Source organism: Xenopus laevis, chromosome 3S (assembly GCF_017654675.1).
Source record: "Xenopus laevis strain J_2021 chromosome 3S, Xenopus_laevis_v10.1, whole genome shotgun sequence".
NCBI lineage: Eukaryota > Metazoa > Chordata > Amphibia > Anura > Pipidae > Xenopus > Xenopus laevis.
In genome coordinates, this window is record NC_054376.1 from 59959070 (window position 1) to 59982789 (window position 23720).

At 38.3% G+C, this 23720-nt stretch overlaps 1 protein-coding gene across 1 annotated transcript in view; it reads right to left on the reverse strand.

Annotated features, from left to right (window-relative positions):
• Positions 1-444: 444 nt before the first annotated feature.
• Positions 445-23720, reverse strand: part of cspg4.S (chondroitin sulfate proteoglycan 4 S homeolog) — a 56400-nt gene continuing 33124 nt past the window's right edge. Inside the window, exons 6-11 of the mRNA XM_041587763.1 lie at positions 21455-21631; positions 10280-10475; positions 9166-9297; positions 8912-9075; positions 8527-8710; positions 445-3033 (exon numbers count right to left, since the gene is read on the reverse strand). Coding sequence (XP_041443697.1) covers positions 929-3033; positions 8527-8710; positions 8912-9075; positions 9166-9297; positions 10280-10475; positions 21455-21631 — 2958 coding nt within the window. The 3' untranslated portion in view covers positions 445-928. The remainder of the gene's footprint in view (positions 3034-8526; positions 8711-8911; positions 9076-9165; positions 9298-10279; positions 10476-21454; positions 21632-23720) is intronic.

Consider the following 23720-nt stretch of genomic DNA (forward strand, 5'->3'; position numbering starts at 1 on the left):
AGCAATCCTGCTAATCCAAGTTAAACTGGATTGTTTTTTTCAGACCACAATTACACTTCATCTGTCTCTGACAATGGGTTAAAACCTTCCATTCTATGTCATTCAATCAGTTCAGCCAGAAGAGATGTCAGCCACACCTTAGGTCAATCTGTAGGGCTAAGTTGATGTGCAATGTGCAAATAGGAGTGCAATGGGGCCTTCTGGCTTGGTGCAAGGGAATCCATAGTACAAAATAGTCCATAGGCAGAAACAATATAACAGGAAACAGAACACACATTCTAGCCATTATTGAGTATGTTGGTGCCAGTCCTGCATGCAGTATGTTGGCATAAGGATCTTGTGATTTTTTTTTCCTTTAAAAATATGTTTGCAATCATTTTTATATAGCTAATATCTTCTAGACACGCTAGTACCAACCATTAGGACAGGCATCATAATCCATGTTCTATACTGTAGGTAGAAAGAATGATTTTTTGGTTGATCCCCTCTAGTTGAAATCTGTAATTGGCTATATGCTGACTTTTTGCTGGTTCCGTGTCAGTTAGTTTAATTTAAAAGTAAATTACTGCCAAGCTCTAAAAAAAACACACTTTCCTGTATATTTTAAGTTGCATATAAAATACAGTCAAACATGATAATACCAGTCATGCCTATATTGGCTGCCCATCAAACGCAGTTCATCATATTCTTACAGACCGCAAACACACCTGGCACTGGAAAGCAGCACTTCTTCCAGAAAGCAGTGGGGTCATTGAGTAATTATAGTAGGATCTGGCGCAGCCTGATCATTTGATAGAACAGGAGTTGTGAGTGTGCAGTAGCTTTATTTACAAAGGAGATATTTAAATTCCACTGTTCCCATCTAGATGGAAGTTGGGATGAAGTCTCCCACTTTTGGTGCCCATTTAGAAATTATGCCACACTTGATTCACACCCAGTAGTGACTGCCCTGTCCTCCTGCTCCATTTCCCTTAAGTCCAGTGCCAACCTCAGTGAGTGGAATTGCCCTATCAGTCTCTGTTGGCTGAAAAGATTGATGGTCATTTACACCATTTTCTGGCTTCCCAGATGAGAGAGCTGCTTTTTGAACATGATGCTTGCCCATTTGTTTTTTCCATAATATGCTGAATAAGATAAGAAGGCCAGTTACTATTAAAAAGAGCACCAGACATGCAGGAAGCACAATGCTGTATGTATGAGCACCTAGAAAGCCAAGCAATGTAACTTCATCTGCCATTGTTTTATTGGACATGTCCGTATGCCATGAGCTGTTTAAGACAACACTTTGGGAAGTAGTAATAGTTACATCCTCCAATGATGTCCAAAGATTTGGTATCATAGAGTTTAGTTTTGTGACATTTTGGATTTGGTTTTGGCTTGTGAATGATGCAAGATCTGTTGTAGCTAGTGGCTGTCCTTGGCTTGAAACAGACATGAGGTTGGTTGTAAACAATGGACTAGTGACAGTTTCTTGGTTTATGTTGGTAAGTGGTCTGTTTGTGGTAAACTGTTTTGTTGATGAATCTGTATATGTTGTATGCTGCAAATTGATAGTAAAGTCAGTGTCTGTGGTTTTGAAAACGCTGGTAGGTTCTGGGCTAGTAGTAAATGCTAATGTTGATATACCATCCAGCCCCAAACTTTTTCTTAAAATTTTAACTATGTAAGTTTGGGAAGCATTGTAAGGAATGGTGCTAAACTTTACTCTAACATTTGCTGGTGGGGCATTTTTTGCAGCAACCTCTAACTGAATCCTATCGTTTCTTAGGCCATTGTATCCATCGTCCCATATTTCTACTCCGATTAGCCCTCTCTCAATCTCACTTTGAGTAAAGTAATCAATACTGGTACTTTCTCCTTCTCCCTTTTCTTTGGGATACTTAACCAACCTTGCACCATTTGGTAGGTGTAGAACTCTGAATTCTGGGTCACTCTTTGTATGTGTGCCCAGCTCACTTGCACTGACCGTGTCAGGTCCCAGCATCACTGTACATCCTCTTGGCCATTGTTCCCGATCTCCTAATTTTACCATTGCTATTGCTGCTACTGTCACTGTGCCGGCCATTTCATAAGTCCCGTTGGAAAGTGCCAGGTACTCAAACTCATCTTGAGAGGAGAGGAAGCGAGTAAATACATAAGATACCTCTCCATTTTTTACCTGGGCCCACCAAAATTCTCTCACCGGCATCTGTTTAGCCATAAGCTGCCCAAAGCTGGGTTGCTTGGTTATTTTAAACAAGATATCCTGGGGTACACTTTCCTTTGTTGGTGTGATGTGTTTTGTGGTCAGAGTTGCCATTGCTGATGCCTGTGGAACTTCCAGTATAGATTTATGAAGAGGAGAAACTTTCACTGGTAACAGTGCTACTAGAGGCGATTGGTTCCTAGTTGTAATATTAAATTGTATAGAACCTGAAGCTGCAGTTCTGTTAGCCAGAATTATAAGTATCCTCATATTAACATCCTCTTGAGTGAAACTGAAGACATCAGTGTATTGATTGCTCTGGGTTGCTAAAGAAATACCCTCTGGCATTTCCAGAACTGTATAAATAATCTTTTCAGAGGGAATAAGAGGAACATCTATAGACAAGTGATCATGGGTTAGGACTGCATATGAACCTGGTGCCACCTGTAGTTGCAACTTAGGTGGGGATAGTTGCAAGGGAAGCTTTGGCACACCAATCACTGTCACATTAAAGGACTCTGAAATAACTAAGCTGCCAACTTCTTCGGGGGGTTTACTGAAGGAACGTGATTTGGGCAAGAGCCAGGCTTTAAAGTGGAAGCTGTCTGCCAGGATTCCAGGTCCTGTGTGTATGTACTGGAGCTTTCCTTTTTCTAACTGTGACTGTAAGAATTGGGGAGAATGCTGTTCCAGTGGAACATCCTCAATGGCAAGATACCCCCAGGATGGAAGAGTTGTTAGAAAATAGAAAACATCTTGTGAGTAACTGCTGGTATTGGCCAGGAGGTTTGAGGCATCTAAATGTGAGCTTGTTATGGACGAAGAGCTTCCTTCCATGACAGTGATACCTAAGGACAGAAAAATAAAGATGATTTCATTTGCTTGATTATTTATTTGCTTTGATTAAAGCATTTTAGTTGTATAAATGGAAAAACTCTAAACATTGATCCATTTGTATATTTTCTATTTTGTTTATGATAATGGCATATTTTAGATTTGTACAGGAACATTTCCGTACCACATTAAGGAACTTCTTTACGCCAATGTAGAGTATTAAAATAGGCAGAATACCCTGTTCATCAACATAAGTGCAATGAATAGGGCTTGCTTTTTGTGTTTTAAATATGGAAAATCAATGTTGTTTGCTATTTCTTGAGCTAAACAGGGCAGACAGGGAAACTGAATATACTCAGTGTTTGATTTTTGTAGGATAGATAATCAGATAACCACTACACAGATAATCCCACTGCATAATTGACTTCTGATTATTTATAAACCAAAACAGACATACCAAAGTGTTGAAGGGGTTGTTAACTGGTAATATGTTAGCTGGCAATATAAGTATCGACCTCAAAAATGGGGACATCTATTCTTTTTGTAGAATCTAGAAAAGCTGCCATTTTTGACAAAAATAACCTAGCTTAGTACAAGAGCGTATTTACCTACTAGAGCAGTTAGTTTTATATGCACTACAGTATGCCCTGAGGCAGGAGTGCCCATACTTATTAACTTACTAATGCGAGATCTACTTTTAGTGATGTTGTCCCATTATGATCCACATCCATGAAAGTATTGTTAGCATTCGTTCCATGGAAAATATTACTTAAATATTATATTGATTAATGAGAAAATGTATATTTAAAAAACAATATTTCTTATGTAACCTTAACATAATAAATATCTGAATGAAAAAATAGGAGGGTGATATAGACAACCTGTTTGTTGACAGTCTTGAGAGCTACTGATCACCAACTAAAAGTCTACTGGTAGATCCTGATTTACCTTTTGGGCACCCCTGACCTGAGGGCTGTAAAAAGGAAATTGGTCCCATTCAGCCTTACATTTTGCTGTTGTACCCATGGTGATTAAGCAGAAGTTTGAACACAGAATTTGATTGATTATGGGCCCTCTGGAATGCATGACATTTACACCTATCAACACTGATGAGTGTGTTCCTTTAGTCTCTTGTTTGGAAGTGTGACACAAAGCTTGGTGTTAGGTCTGATAAATGAATCACCTAGGAGCAGGGCCGGAACTAGGGGTAGGCAAAGTAGGCACGTGCCGAGGGCGCAAAGCTGAGGGGGCGCCAGGCACGTACCTGCTCTGTCGCCTACCCCGTGTAGCACTGGCATCTTCCGTGTAAATGCGCTTCTGCGCACTGGAGCGCACTTTCGCGCATGCACAGTCGAGTGCACACAGAGCCGGCGCTTTGGCCCGCCAGGCTGCCTAGGATGCCTGGCCGGGTTGGCCTGGCTCTGCCTAGGAGAATGGTTACCTTTTAGCATCTAAGGGTGGTGGCATATGGGGAGATTAGTCGCCCAGCCACAAATCTTCTCTACTGTGGGCGACTAATCTCTCCAAATGCCTTTCCGCCAGCTAGAATACAAATCACCAGCAGGATGCATACATATCAATTCGGTTTCCAAAGTCGCCCGAAGTTTCCAGATGAGGCAACTTTGGAAAACCAAATCAATATGTATGCCATCCTTCCATCGATTCATATTCTTGCCCTAACAGTCCTTCATTAGACATATAAACAATGAATCGAAACTGAAGATAGTAAAGCTGGCCATAGATGCAAAGATCCGATTGGTCGAATCCTCAAACCATTGGACTTCCCCATCTCCCGACCTGCCACTAACCTTCAGATCAAATAAAGTAGTAAAACAATAGATCAGCCGATGTTCTGCCCCTGACAACATTCATACGAAAGTTATGTCCGACAAAGCTGGTGACAGTCTCCCACTGAAAATCGTCCGATCGGCAATACATGTAGAGAAATTATCGGCAGCCAACAGAAATCTTTTAACCTGGCTGATAGACCAAATGACCGATCTCCATGGGACGAAAAAATTTCACGACTCTCCACAAGGTCCGAAAATCGTACGAATCCTTGATCGGATCTTTGCGTCTATGCCAGCTCTACAATAATTTTATTTTTTTCCCCACCGGAGAGAGACCACAGCCTGAATATAATTACTAATGTTGTATTCCAAAAATACTAAATGATTGCACAAAATAAAAATGTTTTCTTTTATAATGCCCAGAGAAACCTAATAAACACACACATGACATCAGGTCAATATTCCACAGACATAGGAAAACATTAAACTATTAACAAAAAAAAAATTCTGAATTGGAGAGTACAGCAGTTTAAAGGGGTTGTTCATCTTTCAAACAAAAATTTTTACAGTTTTTCCAAAACCAAAGTTTAAAGTTGAATGTCCCTGCAAGGTAAGAAATGTATCAACTAAATGTATTAATTTAGAGCTGTTAAAAAGTCATGACCCCCCCCCCCCCCCCTCTGAGCTGCTTTACATGGTCAAAAATAAACTTTACACTTCAACATTAGAAAAACAGTCACAAATAGAAAAATGAAAGTAATTGGAAAAAGTCTTTATTTCTGGTGAAGTATCTGAACCAACTGAACTGAAATAAGTGTTTGAAGGTCAACAACCCCTTTTAACTTGTATATTTAGTATTCGGTAACCAGGATTCGGTTCCGGATTCGGCCAGGATTCGGCCTTTTTCAGCAGGATTCGGATTCGGCCGAATCCTTCTGCAGAAAGATTTGCATATGCAAATTAGCGGCGGGGAGGGAAATTATGAGACTTTTTGTCACAAAACAAGGAAGTACGTTTTTCCCCTTCACACCCCTAATTTGCATATGCACATTTGCATATGCACATTAGGATTCCAATTCGGTTGGGTATTTGGCCGAATATTTCGCGAAAGATTCGGGGGTTCGTCCGAACCCAAAATAGTGGATTCGGTGCATCCCTATTATTTAGGCCAGCTGTATCATTATTTAGGCCAGCTGTATCATTATTTAGGCCAGCTGTATCATTATTAAATTTTGGGTGATCAGGCCCAGATGTGGGAAGGCTACAAAGGCTCGGGCCAAGAACAGAACAAATTTAGGGCTAGCTGCATCCTTTCTGATTATTCATTCTTTTGGATTTGGGGACACATGAGATGTGACAGCTCTTTAAATCTCCTGTTTACCAAAACCCTTATGGACACCTTCTCATGCACACCTGGATGGGGTCTATGTGTGTGCAAGGAGCCTGTCTAGGAGTGCCTGCTTCAGAAATCCAGGCCTGTATGTGTGTAACATGCCCTAAGTGTAATGAAGAGAACACAAACTTATTCCATTATATTTGCTATTGCCCCAACATTTCTGAAGTATAGAATGATCTACAAAGATTCCTTTCTTGTAAACTGGGAATAAAAATGTTTCTTTTATGTTTGCTTTAATGTCTATGCAGAACAATGGTATTTTCTAGATTTCTGATAAAGAAGTTGGAGACATACAGTAGTTTGGGTCATTCTCAAAGAACTCTTAACTGGCTGCTGTAGGACAGGGACTAAGTACAGGGCACATTTGTGGCCTAAATCTGACTCTTTTTCTTCCTAACTTGAACATTGCAGTATTCAAATGGATTTAAGGTCTTTGAGCTCAAAGACTTACAGCCATTCTTCTAGGGTCAAAGGCATGGAGCAAAGTGCAAAAACATGGAATATTGGTTCTACTTTTTGAATTTTGCACCTTGCCTTCCATGTCATGACTGAGCCATCTTCAGTTTGCCATATCTGTGTGTGGTAGCCATGAGCAAAACAATATATATATGAGTTTATTTTATGGTTGGCATATATATTGGCATTCTATTTAGTGTTAAAGAATGTTCCAGCCCAAATCCATTTACACAAAATATACTTTAAAATGCATTACTGTGACTTTAAGATTCTATAATTGCTATTATAATCCTAAAGTACTTGGGCAGTTATGGATTGTTTGTATCTAGTATGTGATAAAACTTTTGAAAAGGTAAAAAAAAATAAAAAGGCAACTTCTCCCCTGTATAACATAAAGAACACTTGTTTATTTTGCATTTCTGTGAATTCACTTGGATTTTGCATAAACAATTATGCAGAGACTTCCATGTGAGTCCAGGGAGTTTAAGTTCTCATGGGCTACAAGGCATGATAGCTTCTGCAAGAGTCATTTGAGGTAGCTACAAGATTCTACATCATGTCTAGATGCAGCCTCTGAAAACTCTCCCTTCCCCCCCCCCCCAAATATCTGCAGCCATAACTCAGCACAGTGCTTTGGGTGAGATTATCACAGGTGTCTTTTAAACACCATCAATTCTTTTCCTTGCATCCTGCTGCTAATACTTCCTCCTATCCAAGCTGTATACTTCTGTTCCCCACTGCTTTGTCTTATTGTCTGATTTCCTGTAGCGTAATGATCTGAATTAAGCCAAAAAAAAGCTCTTCAACAAAGCCTGCAATTGGAGAACCACATTCATTTTCTTTATTACTGGTGTAAGTGCAAATAGATATGTACATAACCATTTCCCTTGTGCATGCTATGTGCCAGGTAACAATCAGGAGCTAGCACTTTGCTGCTAAAAGAAGATCTCTGTGTGAGAGCAGACCTGCTGTTATATAGTATAACTATAGCTGCAGTGCAGAGTCCAGATTGTTTCTCTGCAATAATATTTTATTCTACTGTACTCATTTTACACAGTGGAGTTGATTTATTATAGAAGGCACAGCATGGAAAAAAACATTTACATGGCTGCATTCCCTTAAAACTTTTCTGGCAAATTAGCAGAAGCAGTTGAATGAAGCTTGGTAACTTGACTGCAAACAGGGGAGCCCTGTAATTAATTGCAGTGTTACAGATGTGCCTTGCTGCGTTCATCTCACCCTTCCCTGACTTTTAAGTATCCATTCTTGGCTCAGTAATATGGTCAGATAGACTGGGGGAAGCACACAGTGTATTGGGTTGGATAGTTTTTTAACAGCTAGGCCTGTGATATATAAACTGTATGGCAACCATAGCTATATAAATGCTATACATTAAATGGTGTCCGCTGGTACTATATCTGTTACTTTACACTGCTGATATATTTCTTGTACTGCTGTACATAGTACCTAATACAACCTACAGAAACCTTCCTGTCCTACATCTGTCTGTAGAGCAATGTGTATTGTAGCACATACACGTGGAGTTTAACATGCATCTGTTAGCTCCTTAAGGAAGAGGCACAAAATAGCGGTTACATTTTCTACTGAATATGGCTCCCAGCTCTTGCTTTGCTCTACATTTGTTTCTGAAACCAGAATTTAGTTTTAAACAAATCAAGCTGATAAAAATGTATTTTATATGAGACTAAAGGATGGATTTTGTAGATATTCCTATTGTATTTAGTGCTGCTGACTTTTGAATAATGTTTAAGATAGGCATAACTCATAGATTAATTTTTATTGATCCAAAGAGATAATTTTCCTGTTGTCACTCATATCTCTACTTGCTGCTTTTGTTTTCTTACCTGTGTTTTTCCAAAGCCGGGTGTGAAGCTGAGGGCAGAGTCCTTGAAAACTCACAGTTACATTCATTAGGAAGCGCTTGGACACTACTTGGTGAGACGTCACATGGAAAGAAAAGGAATCCTGTGCTGTCCAAAATGGTGTTTCCATTGCACTGTGCTTATAGTATATAATTCCAGCATCAATCTATAATACAAGCAGATTTTACAAAATACACCTTTAGTTATAATGCCTTCAATCATTTAGTTACATCTTGTACTATTCCTTGACACATTACCTGATGTCATGTAAGCAGGACTGGATAACCACAAAAAGTGGTTTTACGTCTCTGGCAATACACAAATAACACTGTTGTTGAGTAAATGTCATTAGTTCACAAATACCTACTTCTGACTGAGTAAAGTTCATAAGCCCTGTAACCGCTCTGTCTTGTCGCACAATGTCACCATGCTGAGGTGGTTCATCGATGTGATATAACAGATCGGACATGATATCCTTTGGTTCATTAGACACTGCCTGCAGATGCTGACTAGTGATAGGCTGAGGTGACCCTAATGACAAAAATATAGATATGGAATAAGTAAACTTTTATAATTCTTACTGTATACTATGTCCAATACATATAAAGAGTTGGTACCTACTTGGGCATACAGTGAGGTCTTGTAGGGTCTCCATGGTGATGGCCAAAGGTATGACTTGGATATGGAAGAAGTGCCCATCAGATTGGTTTATTCCATCCGATACATTGAAGTAGAAACCACCATCAAGATTCCCTTAAAAAAAAGGCAGGCATAAGTTACTTTATATTGACTCTAGTATTTTGACCTGACCTTGAATACACCAGCTGATTAAATGCTTTTTGTAGATTTTATGTCCATTTTATCTTATTATGGTGCTCTAGTTACATAACAACATCCAGCTGCAACTAACACTAAAAATGTAGCTCCTTTATGCACTTTTCTGCCTCCTAGTCTGAGCTTATCTTCATTTATACATTCTCCTTTTCTTTTCTATTTATCTTGAGAAACATCCATTCACCCTTTTAAACCATTATTGATGTTTCTGGTCTGTCTTGACCTGCAAGTGACCTGATTTTTTAATTTGTTAAAAAATTTAAAAAAATTGTTTTACTTTCCCTTTCAATAACCAGTCTCAGCCTCTATATTCTTCACTTGTTAAAACTCAACTCTAAATGGATTATATTATTAAGGTTACCAGTTCTTCTAGAGGAAAAGTTTCCAAGGGAATGAAAATGATGTAAAGGCGGCAGGATTGAGATTGAGCAATATGGTTGGATCAAGGGTAGAACCAGGCAGGTGGGGTATAAGATATTGGTTGTTGGCCAACTAGGCCAACATAGATGGAAAATAATGATGACGTGGAGGCCAACAAAACACTGGCTGGGTGGCAACCCTTTCATCAAAAAAGAAATGGGGTAATGTAATCAATCAAGTAAATGTTTTACTAGTCTAGAAACAGGTAGCAATCACAAGTTGATTAGCAAATGCTACATGTTGATATGTTACTTTAATTTCTGCTTGCATATTTCCTGGTACACGGTAGAAGAGGACTGTGGTTACTCTCTGAATTATTGTATTGTCTCAAGCCCTATGGTCTAAAATATTTTAACACCAGATGTTCTTTTACTTTTAATCTCTAGTTTATTTACACTTTTACTCTCCCTTGTCTTTCCTGTATGTTTTGTCATCTTAACTAGTTCACATAAATTTTTCAAGGCAAGTTTGAATGTCCCACCTTTTTGCACGAAATGTACATCTCCTTGGTCAAGTTGCTGTTGGGTGAAGCTGACAACCTGCCCAGTAGAACCTCGCAGTATCAACTGACCATTGCTTGGGGGTAAACAGGAATAAATCAACTCATCTGGGGAGGAATCGGCATCAGTACTGTAGAGGACTTGTGAAGAGAGCTCTGCTGTAGTACCTTCCATTACCTGGTTTAAGGGGAAAAGACATTCTTTGTTATTGTTTTTTTTTATATTAGGACAGCTTGGTTGAGCACAGCCTGTTATATATAGAGGCATTTTGTCTTTCTCTCTCTCTTTTACTCTCTTCTCTCTCTCTTTCAGATAGATATAGATATAACAAATGCAAAAAGGATCAGCACTCTCAGGTCTTAAAATTGTAGACAATATTTTTATTAATAAATTGGCTCTAGACTAACGTTTCAGCCCCATCCAAGGCCTTTCTCAAAATGGGGCCGAAACGTTAGTCTTAAGCCAATTTATCAATTTTTTATATATATATATACAAATCCATGAGAAGCCGGCACTCGATATAGAGTGTTAGTATGCCTGGGTGCACGATCATCATTTAATCTCCAAAAAATGCACAAAAGGATCAGCACTCACAGGTCTTAAAATTGTAGAAAATATTTTTATTAATAAATTGGCTGCAGACTAACGTTTCGGCCTCATCCAAGGCCTTTACAGTATATATTAAATTATGTACTCTATAAAATTGCATTTTTATAGATCAGTTATGAAAAATAATTCTTCTTGAATTTAAGTTCATTGCTTTTTTTACTCTTCTTGTGTCATTTTCCTAGCACATTTTTATTTAGCTTGCTACAAACAAAAGTCCATAACCACAGTTGGAGAGCAAGATTTCCAAGCCATATAGGAAGGCCAGGAACTTAACTTGCCACTGGCAGAGTGCTGATGTTGGGGATCTTTTGGAGTTGTTGCCTGAGGGGACCAGGTTACTCATCTCTGCTATAGATACTAAGCACATTTCAACTGTTCTTCCATAAGAAGCCATGTAACTATCTCTATTTCATCCCATTTGTTTAATGAGGCTCAAGTTTCTTGGTTATCTTCCAGAGAAGGATCACATAGCTAGCAATGGATTATTCATGTGCAGGAGCAGGAACACTGACATTTTTATGGGAGTTGCTATGATATCTGCATAATACAGACATCATTTTTAAAGGAGAACTTAAGATTTTTTTCTTTTTCTAAAGAGATTTTTCCTTTTCTTATTCTAAAAGATTCTCTTCTTTTTTTGTGTTAGGGACAAGCAAACTGTGAAAGTGTTCAATGAAACATGAAATGTATACTATTTGGCATAGTTTACTTCCCCTCTTATTTATAGTGAGATTAATGTACTGTGATTAATGTAATTAGCAAAAGTGCTCAGGTGAATACTCTGAGCAATATTTCATTAACATTTTTGAGTGTTGTTTAGTTCCCCTTAAAGTCATTGATCCACTCTACTGTATACATGATATTCTCCATTATATCTATTGCCTTGACCTTGGACAGTTCAGTAAAAAACATAAAGACGGTGGGCTCTGCTTCATGAAACTGTACAAATATGTATAGATTTATAACAATAGGTAGTTAATGCTATTTACAATAATTGTTCTGGACACCATGCAAAAGCTATGCCTCCTCTTGGCCAGATCTTTGTTTTTATGCATTATTGCTCAACATGGTCATATTTTCATTATGGATATATATGGAAATTAATTTGAAAATTTAGTATAGTAATACTGTATTATTCTGGACCTCCAGTCCACTAAGGGGTGTTACGTTGACCATTCATTGGCAGATCAGATGAATACTGTATGACAGACCTTTCACGGTGTCAAAACCCATTCTCAACTATGGGACAGGTTGGCAAATTCCCTTTGTGTATATACATAACGTACAGGGATTGGTAAATGCTATTGTTTAGTTTGATCAGTAAAGAGTAGCTGAGGCTCCTCTTGTCTCCTTTCTGTCAGTGCACCCAGGTTTATTGGCGCATGAAAGGTCCAGTTTGGGCAAGTCAACTGAACCCAGCAGGATTGCAGGATGGTCTGTTGAATATGGAATTCAAAATAAAATGCATAGTCAGATAGTAGGGCAGCAAGTTAATTTGAAATTGGAAACTACCTGAAGAAATCTGTATAGTCACCATCCATTATTAAAAAAAAAAAAGCAGCTGGGTCCCTGCTGCCCTATTGTCATACCCCTTATGTTATTCTAAGGGGAGCCCTTAATCGCAGAATCCCTACTATTTTCCATACTCTGCAGTGGAAACTGGGTTAAACGTCAACTTTCTTTCCTCTTGAGTTTTATCATCTTTGATCAAATGACAACACACTTGGGTAACATTTTTGATCCATACACAATCTCTCAGGGAGTCAAAGAACTTGGCAAATGGTGGCATGACACTCCTATCTTTTCTGCTGTCTTTTTATTTTTCTTTAACTTACTTTGCTGCATATTTGCAATTAGAACCAACATATTAATTACTTTGTGATTTAAAGTGAAATCAAGAAATCTGAATTTCAGGATCTGCAGAAACCGAAAAGCCATTCAGTCTATATCTGAGCAGCAGCACTGGATGTACATTTTCTGGTGGAGCTTATGGCTTTTCCTGTCATGTCTTCTAGAGCCTAGTATGTATATTTTTAAAAGCACCACAATAAAAAACATACATTCCAGCTGAAGTTTAAGAGGTGTGGCTGCTGTGCAAGAACCTGAAATATGAGGTGTGTAGTAACACAATCTCCCGTTTGGTCTTCAATAAAGCAGTTTGAGGTTTTGTGTAAGACCCATAGCAACCAGTCAATTGTCATCTCATTAAATATACACCGCTAGAAAAGGCAGCACTGAACACCTGAGGACACACTTTAGCAATATGGGCGTGGAAAGCTTATGTGCTGATTGTAAATGGACTTCTAGGGTAGGGCTATAGTCACTGCACAAAAACATTTATTTTCTTATTCATCTTATCCATATCCTAGTCATGCTTTCATATTAAAAAAGTAATACTGCACGGGAGGCAACTGATATGATATAGTAGTCCCTGGCATTCTATTGTTTTCAGCAATGTAGCAAGTATATTTAGCAGCTTTAGAAATGATTGTATCAAATATGTTGATTAATACATACAGCTATGGGATCACTAATCTGCCAACCCAATATCCAGAAACGTTTAAAATTACAGGAAGGCTATGTCTCATAGACTCCATTTTAAGCAAATAATTTTTAAGAAACAATTTTATTTTTCTCCATTATAATAAAACATTACCTTGTACTTGATTGTAACTAAGCTGCATAGATCCATATTGGTGGCAATATTTTTAAATGTTAAATGTTTTTTGTATGTTGATTCATACAATAGAAAACACCCCTAGGTCCCATGTAAAATAGATTCCATAGCTGTATATTAAATATAGCATTAGTACAGTATTAAATATACCATACATGCATGGGGAAAGGCTTGGCTGCACTGGCTTGCACAGTAATTATTAATCAATACACTCTTATTTGGTTTATATATATATATATATATATATATATATATATATATATATATATATATATTTATCTTGCGCTCATATATTTAAGTGATAACCTGCCATACTAGGTGGTTATAAAACAGAGCAGCAATGCCCATAACATCCATTTATCTTAGCAAAAATATATGTTTTCCAGTGTGTTGGAATTACAAGTCGATAGTTACTGGATACAGTTCCTGTCAATCAACAGGCAATCGCAAGTCTAAGTTATTTCCTTTGTTTGAGATGCAACAATAAATAAATTACATGGGATGTATCTGCATGCTGTATCTGTACTTAGAGAGACAGTGATTTGCCTACCGTTGAGTGAACAGTAAAATACACTATTTCTGTGCCCCTGCTAACAAAGTAAAATATGAACCCTGCTGCTGTGTTCTTGCCAACAGCACCTCCCCTTCCTGCACTACACAAACAGGGGTTATTTGGCTTATGTGGAACTTTGCAGACATCTAGTGGAAAGATGGAGTAACTGCATGGTAGCCAAAGCACAAGGGACCCTTTCCTTGCAATGTAAAATGATTTGTTACACTATGGGGCAGATTTACTAAGAGTCAAAGTGAATTTTCAAATTGAAATGCTTCGAATTTTGAAGTATTTTGGGTACTTCGACCATCGAATAGGCTACTTCGACTTCGATTCGAAGTTAAAATCGTTCGACTTCGAAAATCGAAGTACTGTTTTTTTTTAAAAAACTTCGACTTCGGCACTTCGCCATCTTAAACCTGCCGAAATGCTGTTTAGCCTATGGGGGACCTCCTGTGTTGTGGGTAAGTTTTTTGAAGTCAAAGGATTTATTTTTACAGTCGAACGATCGTACGATGTAAAAAATCCTGCGAATTCGACTTCGAATATCGAAGTATCCTATTCGACAGTCGAAATTGAAAAACTCGAATTGTTTGATATTTATTATACTTCAAGGGTGGAAAAAGTCAGAATCCGAAAAATCTGGCATCTCAGACTTACAGAGGTTGTATAAGTCAATGGGATAAGGCCCTCTCCTATTTGGAAGTTTCTGTGGTCTGCGCTGGAATTAGCCCGAAAATCAGAAAAAATCTGGCTTTTCGGGAAAAATTTTGAAGAAAATTGTACGATTCTGCACAATATTTTTGTTTGTCCCTGATCTGATTATTTTTTTTAATAAATAAGTTCAAATCCTGGATTCTAGTTTGATTGGACTTTTTACATCAAAATCAAAAAAATTCGGACTTTGAACTCATCTGAATATATATTTCGCTGCCTGCATTAACACTCTGATTTAAAAAAAACATATTACTTTGTTCTATTTCTTCTATTAACACTCAATTAGACTATACTAGTTTTGTTTAGATATCTTCATCTGCAAATTCACATTACTATGTACCATTTTACTAAATTAAACCCCTCCAAATACTGTTACTTCATGGAAGCATAACCACTCAAAATCCTCCTGTCCCACTCTTAATTTTACTTGTATATTGAGATCACTCATCTTGATTCCTACACCATGCCCATTTTCTTTTGCAAAATGTCCCATCATATCCCCACTCTTTCCTTTCCTTGCTCTGCTCTACATCTAAATTAATCCATGATCTATTTTATTCAAAGTCTAGCTTTATTGGTCATGGTATATGTTGGGGGCGGGAGCTGTGAGCATGAAAAATAAATATACATAAATATATATCTCACATCTTTTTTTAATTTCCTTCTTTAGTAGTGCATGCACTTCCTCTGGCTTTGTATCCTTACTTTACTTTCTTTGCACTAAAGGGGTTGTCTTTAAATTGACTTTTAATATCATGTAGAGTGATATTCTGAGACTATGTGCAATTGGTGTTTAATTTTATTATTTGTAGTTTTGAAGTATTAAGCTTTTTATTCAGCAGCTCTCCAGTTTGCAATTTCAGCAATCTGTTTGCTAGGGTCCAAATTACCCTAGCAACCATACATTGTTTTAAAGAAGAGACTGGAATATGAATAGGAGAAGCCTGAATAGAAAGACGAGTAATAAAAAATAGCAATAACAGTAAATTTGTAGCCTTTCAGAGCATTTGTTTTTAGATGGGGTCCTCTGAATGCTGAAAAGAAATAGAAGAAAGCTAATAAATCAAAAACTATAAAACACAGAAGAAGAAAAAAAGAAAAAATTAAGGAAAATTGCTTAGATTAGCCATTCCACCTCTTTAACATCCCTACAATTATCTTAGATGTTTTCAATGGCCACATTAATTACCGTACACCTCTTATTCTTAAAGGAGACATATTGTGTGAAAAACTAGAATGTACCAGTGCATTATACTGTTTTAAATATAGAATAGTTGTGCTTAAACATGTAGGGGTACATTTACTATGGGTCAAATATTGAGGGTTAATTAACCCTCGATATTCGACCATCGAAGTTAAATCCTTCGACTTCGCATATCGAAGTCAAAGGATTTACCGCAATTCGTTTGATCGAACGATCGAAGGAAAAATCGTTTGATTGAATGATTAAATCCTTCGAATCGAACGATTCGAAGGATTTTAATCCATCGATCGAATGATTTTTCTTCGATCAGAAATTGCTAGGAAAGCCTATGGGGACCTTCATTGGTGCTCAGTAGGTTTTAGGTGGCGAAGTAGGTGGTCGAAGTTTTTTTTATAGAGACAGTCCTTCGACTATCGAATGGTCGAACGATTTTTAGTACGAATCGTTCGATTCGAAGGTCGAAGTAGCCAAAAAAATACTTCGAAATTCAAAGTATTTTTCATTCTAATCCTTCACTCGAGCTAGGTAAATGTGCCCCGTAGTTTTTCAGGCTGATTTATTGAATATTTCTGCAAAAACCCTAATAATCCCTCTCTTCTCTTCTACCTCCTACTCCTTGAATTTTCTGGCTGTGCAGGGGAGCCAGCAGCACTCAGCTCACTGCACTGTAGGACAGGAACCAATCAGCAGCTAGCAGGACCTGATAGGGAACTGAAGCATGTCTCTGCTTGTGTGACTGCAAAGCTGTGATTGGCTGTCCCCTTACTATTGTTTTTCTGGCAGGAACCGTTAGAACATGCCCAACCCTTATTTGAATCATATTTGAATCATGCGGGCAGGAAACCAAAGAACATCTATGGGGAGTTCCAATAAAGGGGCCATTTTTGAAGACAATATTCATTTACAGCCAAAAGTAAAAGCAGCAAGTATTCATTATTGCTTAAAAATAACTAATTATCATTATCCTATATGTCTCCTTTAAGCTTCTTGCATTCTCCATTTTTTATGTTCTCCTTTAATCTCCATCAATGGTTAGAAGTATGACAGTTTTCTTCATCTACACTACACCAAATACTGTGCATTATGCAGTGATCCACTTCATCTTTCAGATCATCACCTTGTCACTTTTTTGTATCCTTTTACTCTGCAACTGAACCACTCTCTTAGGACTTTCATCCATAAACAGATCGCCGATCCTACGATCTGTGTCAACGCTATTCTTTCAAAACCGATTTTCAACCCACCCTGTCTCTCACTACTGTTCTGTTACTCTTCTATCTTGAGCCTCTAAATTCCAGAACCCTTTTGTCTACTCTTATTGCGAACACTCTTCATACCTATTATCTGCTGGAACAATCTAGACACAATCTACTAAAATAGATTAATGTAAATAGACAATGATTTCTAGCTTGTCAGTGCCAAAGGATCCATCTCTATCCTCATCCCTCTTTATTTATGCTTTGCATTTAAACTGTCAGCCATTGTTTTAGTAAAGTAAATTCTCAGTTTACTTGGTTACTCCAACTGCTTCATGGTTCTTTTCTTTCCTCTCTAACCAATCTACTCCTTTAGATTATCTTTGTGTGGAACCTCAAGGTTCTGTTCTCAGACTCTCTTTTGTTCTCCTCTTCCACTGTCTTATCGATGATAAACAAATATTTTGCATTTTTTCTCTAACCACCCAAATTCAGACCTCCAAGCTATCTCCTCCTGGATGAGAAAAAGGGAAAGTAAAGGGAAGAAATGACAGGTAGGGTATAGAGACACAATATACAAATGGAATAATGTAATAGGTGCACTCCAAAGTTATTAGGCAAATCTTGCTTTAACTAAGATTCCTGCATGGATGGAAGGACAAGCAGCTTTCTCATGTTATCTGTGGAATACTTGTGATTCTCTTCCTCTCATTAATTACTGTCTGATCTTCCTGCTTTCAGGGGTAGATCTGTTTTAAGAAATTCACTAGATCAGTGCTGTCCAATTTATATGGTACAGAGGGCCGGAATTTTTCTAATCTACATGGTGGAGGGCCGATAACGGAAGCCAGTGTTTGCCACTCCCTATTTTTAGACCACACCCACTTTAAACCACACCCATTTTACTGCAAGGCCATGCCCACATTAATAGCACACCAAAAAAACAGATGGTTAGTGCTCACTGCAGGGAACATGGCCGGAACTAGGGGTAGGCAGAGTAGGCCGCTGTCTTGGATGCCATCATTGAGGGGCGCACTTTTAATGTTTTTTTTTTTTATTTTTTCCAGCGTTTAAGAATTTGTTTCAGTAATCATGGTCACTCAGTCGGATGGAATCTCCCTCCTTCACCTCTCTCTGCCTCTCTGAGAGAGGCAGAAAGCTGGTGGCCTGCTTGGTGTGGCTCGCGCTGCTCTCAGCCTTGCACAGTTGCACTGAATTGAAGACTTTCTTTCTATTACTGTGAAAGTGTGAAGCTTCCTGCTGGCACAGCCAGGTACAGATTTGGGCCCGGGGCCATATGTTTGCTGTTGCTGCTGGGCGCTGGCACAGGTAAATAAATACTTGGGGGCAATATGATGTGATCAGATTTATTTTTGGCTGCTGCTGACACAGGTAAAGATTGGGGGCAATATGATGGCTGCTGGAGGGCTGTATGATGGATGGCTGCTGGGCTTGCTGGTACAGGTATGGGGGGGCAGTATAATGGATGGCTGCTGGCACAAGTACAGGGGGGGCTGTATTATGGATGGCTGTTGGGCTTGCTGGTACAGGGGGCAGTAATATAAATCAAAAAATGTTGTACCCTTCTAGCTTTCTTTATTTAAAAACCATCATGGTAAGGAGGGAAATGGTAATGCAGGACAGGGGGCACTGATTGAAGCTCTTGCCTAGGGTTCCAAACTACCTTGGCCCAGCACTGGAAGGGATGCCACTCATATGTGAAACAAGTTAAGTCATATAAGACATACCCTTAAATCCATATGCCTTCTCCTCCCCTGTGTATAATACAGTACCCCAGCATATGATTAAACACCTTAGGGGCCACAAACAATAATTTTCAAATGCTAACAAACCCCCAGAACAAATACCAGGCTTATGTTCCATATGGATCATAGGTCAGGCAGAGTATGGCAAACACAGGGTGCAAAGAGCAGGCAAAGTATGACACACACAGGGAGCATATGGAAGACAGAACAGAGCAGGAGACAGGAATCAGGACCAGTCTAATATGTACTACATACAGTGACACAGTGCTGGTGCCCCATTAGCATTTTGAATAAGGTGTGAACAGGTGAACAATGTGGGCAGTTTCAGTCTGGGTCTCAGGTGTGAACAGTACAGGCCTTTCGGGGAGTGAACAATAGAGGTGTCACAAGTGTGATAAATGCAGGGGGATCACATGTGTGAACAATACAGGGGATTAGTGTGAATTTGATGTTTAAACAATGCAGGGGCCAGTTAATCACTGTATATTAAATTTTACATATGGTAAAGAGACACAGCAGGCTCAGCCCAAATAGAGGGTTAAAACTTGTGTGGCAAGAGAGGTGGTACTGCAGTGCTGCACAGTATGTGTCCTAAATTCAATTTACTGATAATACATTACCTCCAGAATCCCATCCCAACCCTTATACCTATATCAAAACCTCTCACCAGCCACCATCAGCGCTTCAGCACTTTCAGCCTTCCCTATTAGACTTTATAGCTGTTCAGTGCAGCAGCCTCACTGCACTCTAGTGGCACTTATTGTATTGCTTTTCCCCATATGTCACATTTCTTTGATAAGCGCTGTTGAGGCACCATGTACTCTCTGCAGTACCATATAAATGCATTAATACAAACATAACACATAAATATGAAAACAGACATTTCCAATCTTCTTCCCATCTCTAGGTATCCCAAATACAAGAGCAATAAAGAGGAGGAAAAACCTTTAACCCATACAGTTTTACAGAGATGTAGTCTATTCCAAAGTGGTCTAAGCAGATTTGTTCACAACAGTGTTTTAATCCTTTGTAACCAAGTGACATAGAAATATACCTATGGTTGCCACCTGGCCAGTACCAATTATGCTTGATGCCTACGTGCATATTGAGGCCAGAGGTATCACAATTCCCTTTCTGCTGCAATAGGTTTGAAGGATATAGTAATAGCTTCCCTTTTTAACCACAGATTCTGCTTTTTGCAGGATTCCAGCCACAGCAGAAGGCAGCCTATGATTGCTCTTGATATTGTGAATAAAACTGCATATTATTTTCCTATTTATGTTTTCAGTTACATCTTTCCCATGTAGTGGGTTGTTAAATTTAACTGAAATCTTTTGTATCATAATTTGAATAATTTTATACATAAAAAACGTTATGCATACATGTTTTCTTTTGCACTGTATACTCATTAAGTAGCAATTATGGATCATTAAATTGCTGTTTGGAGAGGATGTGAATATTAATGAGTGTTCATATGTAAATAAAAAAATCTGAATGTTTGGAGAGCTGAATCCTTAGAGGGCTGGGAAATTGCATTAATGTGCAGAATTCTGTGTGCTAATGAGTGAATAGCTTTACATTAAGTGAATTATACATGCTCATGTATTCTGTATGCAGACACGTTTATTGGTGGCTCTTGCGCAGAAAAGTTGTTAATTGTGGGACACAAAACAACAAATAGACCCTGTGGGAGAATGCAGCTAAAAGTACAAAGGACATTTTTTATTTCAAACAATTATTATGTATTTTCACTATATAAATACAAATTAGGCATGCCCACAGCTCTGCTGATATTGTTGAGCTGCAAGTCAATTGAATGTCAGAGCCACCACATCCTTCTATAATATACTAATGTGTGCAGTGTCGGACTGGCCAACTGGGATACCAGAAAAACTCCCAGGGGCCCAGGTGTCAATGGGCCCTCCTGCTTAGAAATATTTGGCCTATATTGAGAATGAGAATAAAGAGACTAAATTGATGGAATAATAGATTCAATTATGTAAAGAAAAGAGACTAGGAGAATAGAGGTTGAGTGAGGAGAGAAATAAAATAGTACTCAGACTGGGCCCCTGGTCTAAAGTTTTTTGGTGGGCCCCTGGTGTCCCAGTCTGACACTGAATGTATGCAGAGTCAGACATCCTTGTGTTGATTTACAGATCAAATCAGAGCCTTTCTGAAAGGTTCGAACTCCTGTTGGGTTTGTCCCAAGCCAGAAGCAAGCAGCCCAATGGCAGACTTGAGTCTTGGCATTGGTGGCCCATGATCAACATGGTACATATTGTTAGCCTACTGAAAAATATAACAGTCTAAAAGAAACACTCAGTGTGAGCATGAATGGTGGTACCTGTAGGAAGCAGAAAATAATGTAAGGATGTAATAAATGGCAGTATATAACAAGAGAACGCAGGTTAGACGTACAAAATCATGTCCTTACCTGCATTCCTGTGTTGGTGACCACCACTGGCTTCTCATCATTTATGGACTGCACTGTCACACTAATGGTTGTGGGTCGGCTCTGTCGGTTGATGTCAGATGCAAAAACCGCAATGGTGAAATTGTCACTCAGTGTCTCACTGCCATCATGTTCATAAAAAACTTGCCCCTGATTCACCTAGGAAAATACATTATATATATTTTTTTATTTTTTGCATACATAAAATAGAAATAGAACATTTAACAACATTTCTTTTTGGTCCTTCAGTAATCATGCATTTATTCTATGGATCCTCATTCTGTGTTTGAGCATTGGGCTCAGCATTATAAGGAGGTACAAGGAAATCTGAGAAAGTCTAGAAATTAATACATAATGCAAATCCCCCTACCCACATGCATCTGGGTCTCCTTCCCTTATCCTTATGTTTCTGTAGCAATTATTTACATGTTTCTATTCCCTTTGGCAACTTTGTCAAGGGCAAGGAAAGGCTATACACACAATTGACATGCATGTCGGTATCACAACCATCTTGTTTCTGTAGTCCCAGGGTGAATATATCATATTGACAAGTCACAAAATGACTGTGGTGTGTGTATAAAGCAACTGTCATACCAGCATCTAGCCTTACAGGGGTAATAGTGAGCTGTTTACTTCACAGTTGTTCCAATTTGCATAAGATACATTTTAGGATAATATGTACTTTCATGCTTATTTTTTTTTTAGATTTCTTCTCACTCCCACTCTGTTATTTAATTCACTGAATAATTCTGCCCTAAATGTATATTTTAGTACATATTGTCATAATACACAACCAAACGCACTCAAGCAGTATGAGTGACAGCTATGAGCAGGAAAGCAGTAACTTAAGATACATTTAATACAGTTTAGGAGTAAAGGGATTAAAGGAAATTGGCGTAGAGAAAGGAGAAAAAAGGGACTGAATGTTGAAGGATCAGTAAAAGACAAAGGAAGGCAAAAATACATTCTTTTTTTCTGCTCAGCTGTACAGAATGACTGGGTTACTAAAAGAACCCCCTTCGTTAACAGACATTATTTTTTTTTATGAACCAGCTTAGTTGGCAAGAAGCCTTATTAACCAAAACCAAAGGAAATAATTCCATTGACTCTTTTAAACTGATTTGGTCTCCCTTTTTTGAAGCTTTTCATTCTAATATAGGTGATCAAATAGGACGGTTTCTCCATTTATAAGATGCGCTTTCAGACATTCCAGTCAATGAATGGACATTTTTCTTTATTTCTTTCAATATGTTTACATCCACTGGCGTAGTTAATTTTAGTTAGTTGTTGTCAGTCTCATTAAATGGTATTTAGTTTTTAATAATTTTATGCCATTGTATCGATTATAACTTGTCTTTCATCTGCATAAAATTTGCTGTCATACTGTTATCATTTGTTTAACATGAAAATCAAATAAAATATTTTCAAAATAAAATAAACAGAATGACTGAACGGGCATGTGGGCATGACAAGTTATTCATGATAATGAGGAAAAGTAAACATTGATCCTTATTGTATAGTGCCAGTTTGGGGGACATATCTCACACAACTGATATACTTCTCAAGTCTCTCTGTATGTGCATAGTGTGCAAGTATAGGAGGCACCAGTGGAACAGGCCACAGAAATAACACCCTGGCACAGTATTATTTAACCTCTGAGTCTTTCTCCATTGAAAAACAATAAAAAATAATTATTCAGTGGTGCAATAAAAATCACAATGCATGAGTCATTAAGACAGTCTTTGAGTAAGCAGAATGGCCTCTCTACGGCTAATACTCTTCATTGCTTATTTAATCTACTGGGTTATTCACTATGCTGAAATGAGTTTCTTTGTGGGCCTCCAGTTTGATCTTGTTCTTCCAGTTATCAATGTGAATGCAGCAGCTTGTACCACTGGTGCTAGTTATGCTACATTTTGTTATTCAAGTCTTTTTTGGGGGGGGGGGTTGTCACTACATTTTTTTTTAATAAGTCTTACCAAGGCCTTTTCTTGGTGGCATCATAACTTTGGATGCCTGGACTAGTGGCAGAGGGACAGTTTGCTCACATTCTGCATGCAAGTTGTTGAGTTTATTCTGCTCATAAGTACAGGGTGTGTTAGGGACTTAACCATATTGATTGAAGTACAGCACCACACATCTTTTCTGTAGATAAAAAAGCCTTTATTGGAACACTGGCAGGACCTGGATAAGCAACGTTTCAGGCTACACAGAGCCTTTTTTCAAGCTTGCTTATCGTTGCTTATCC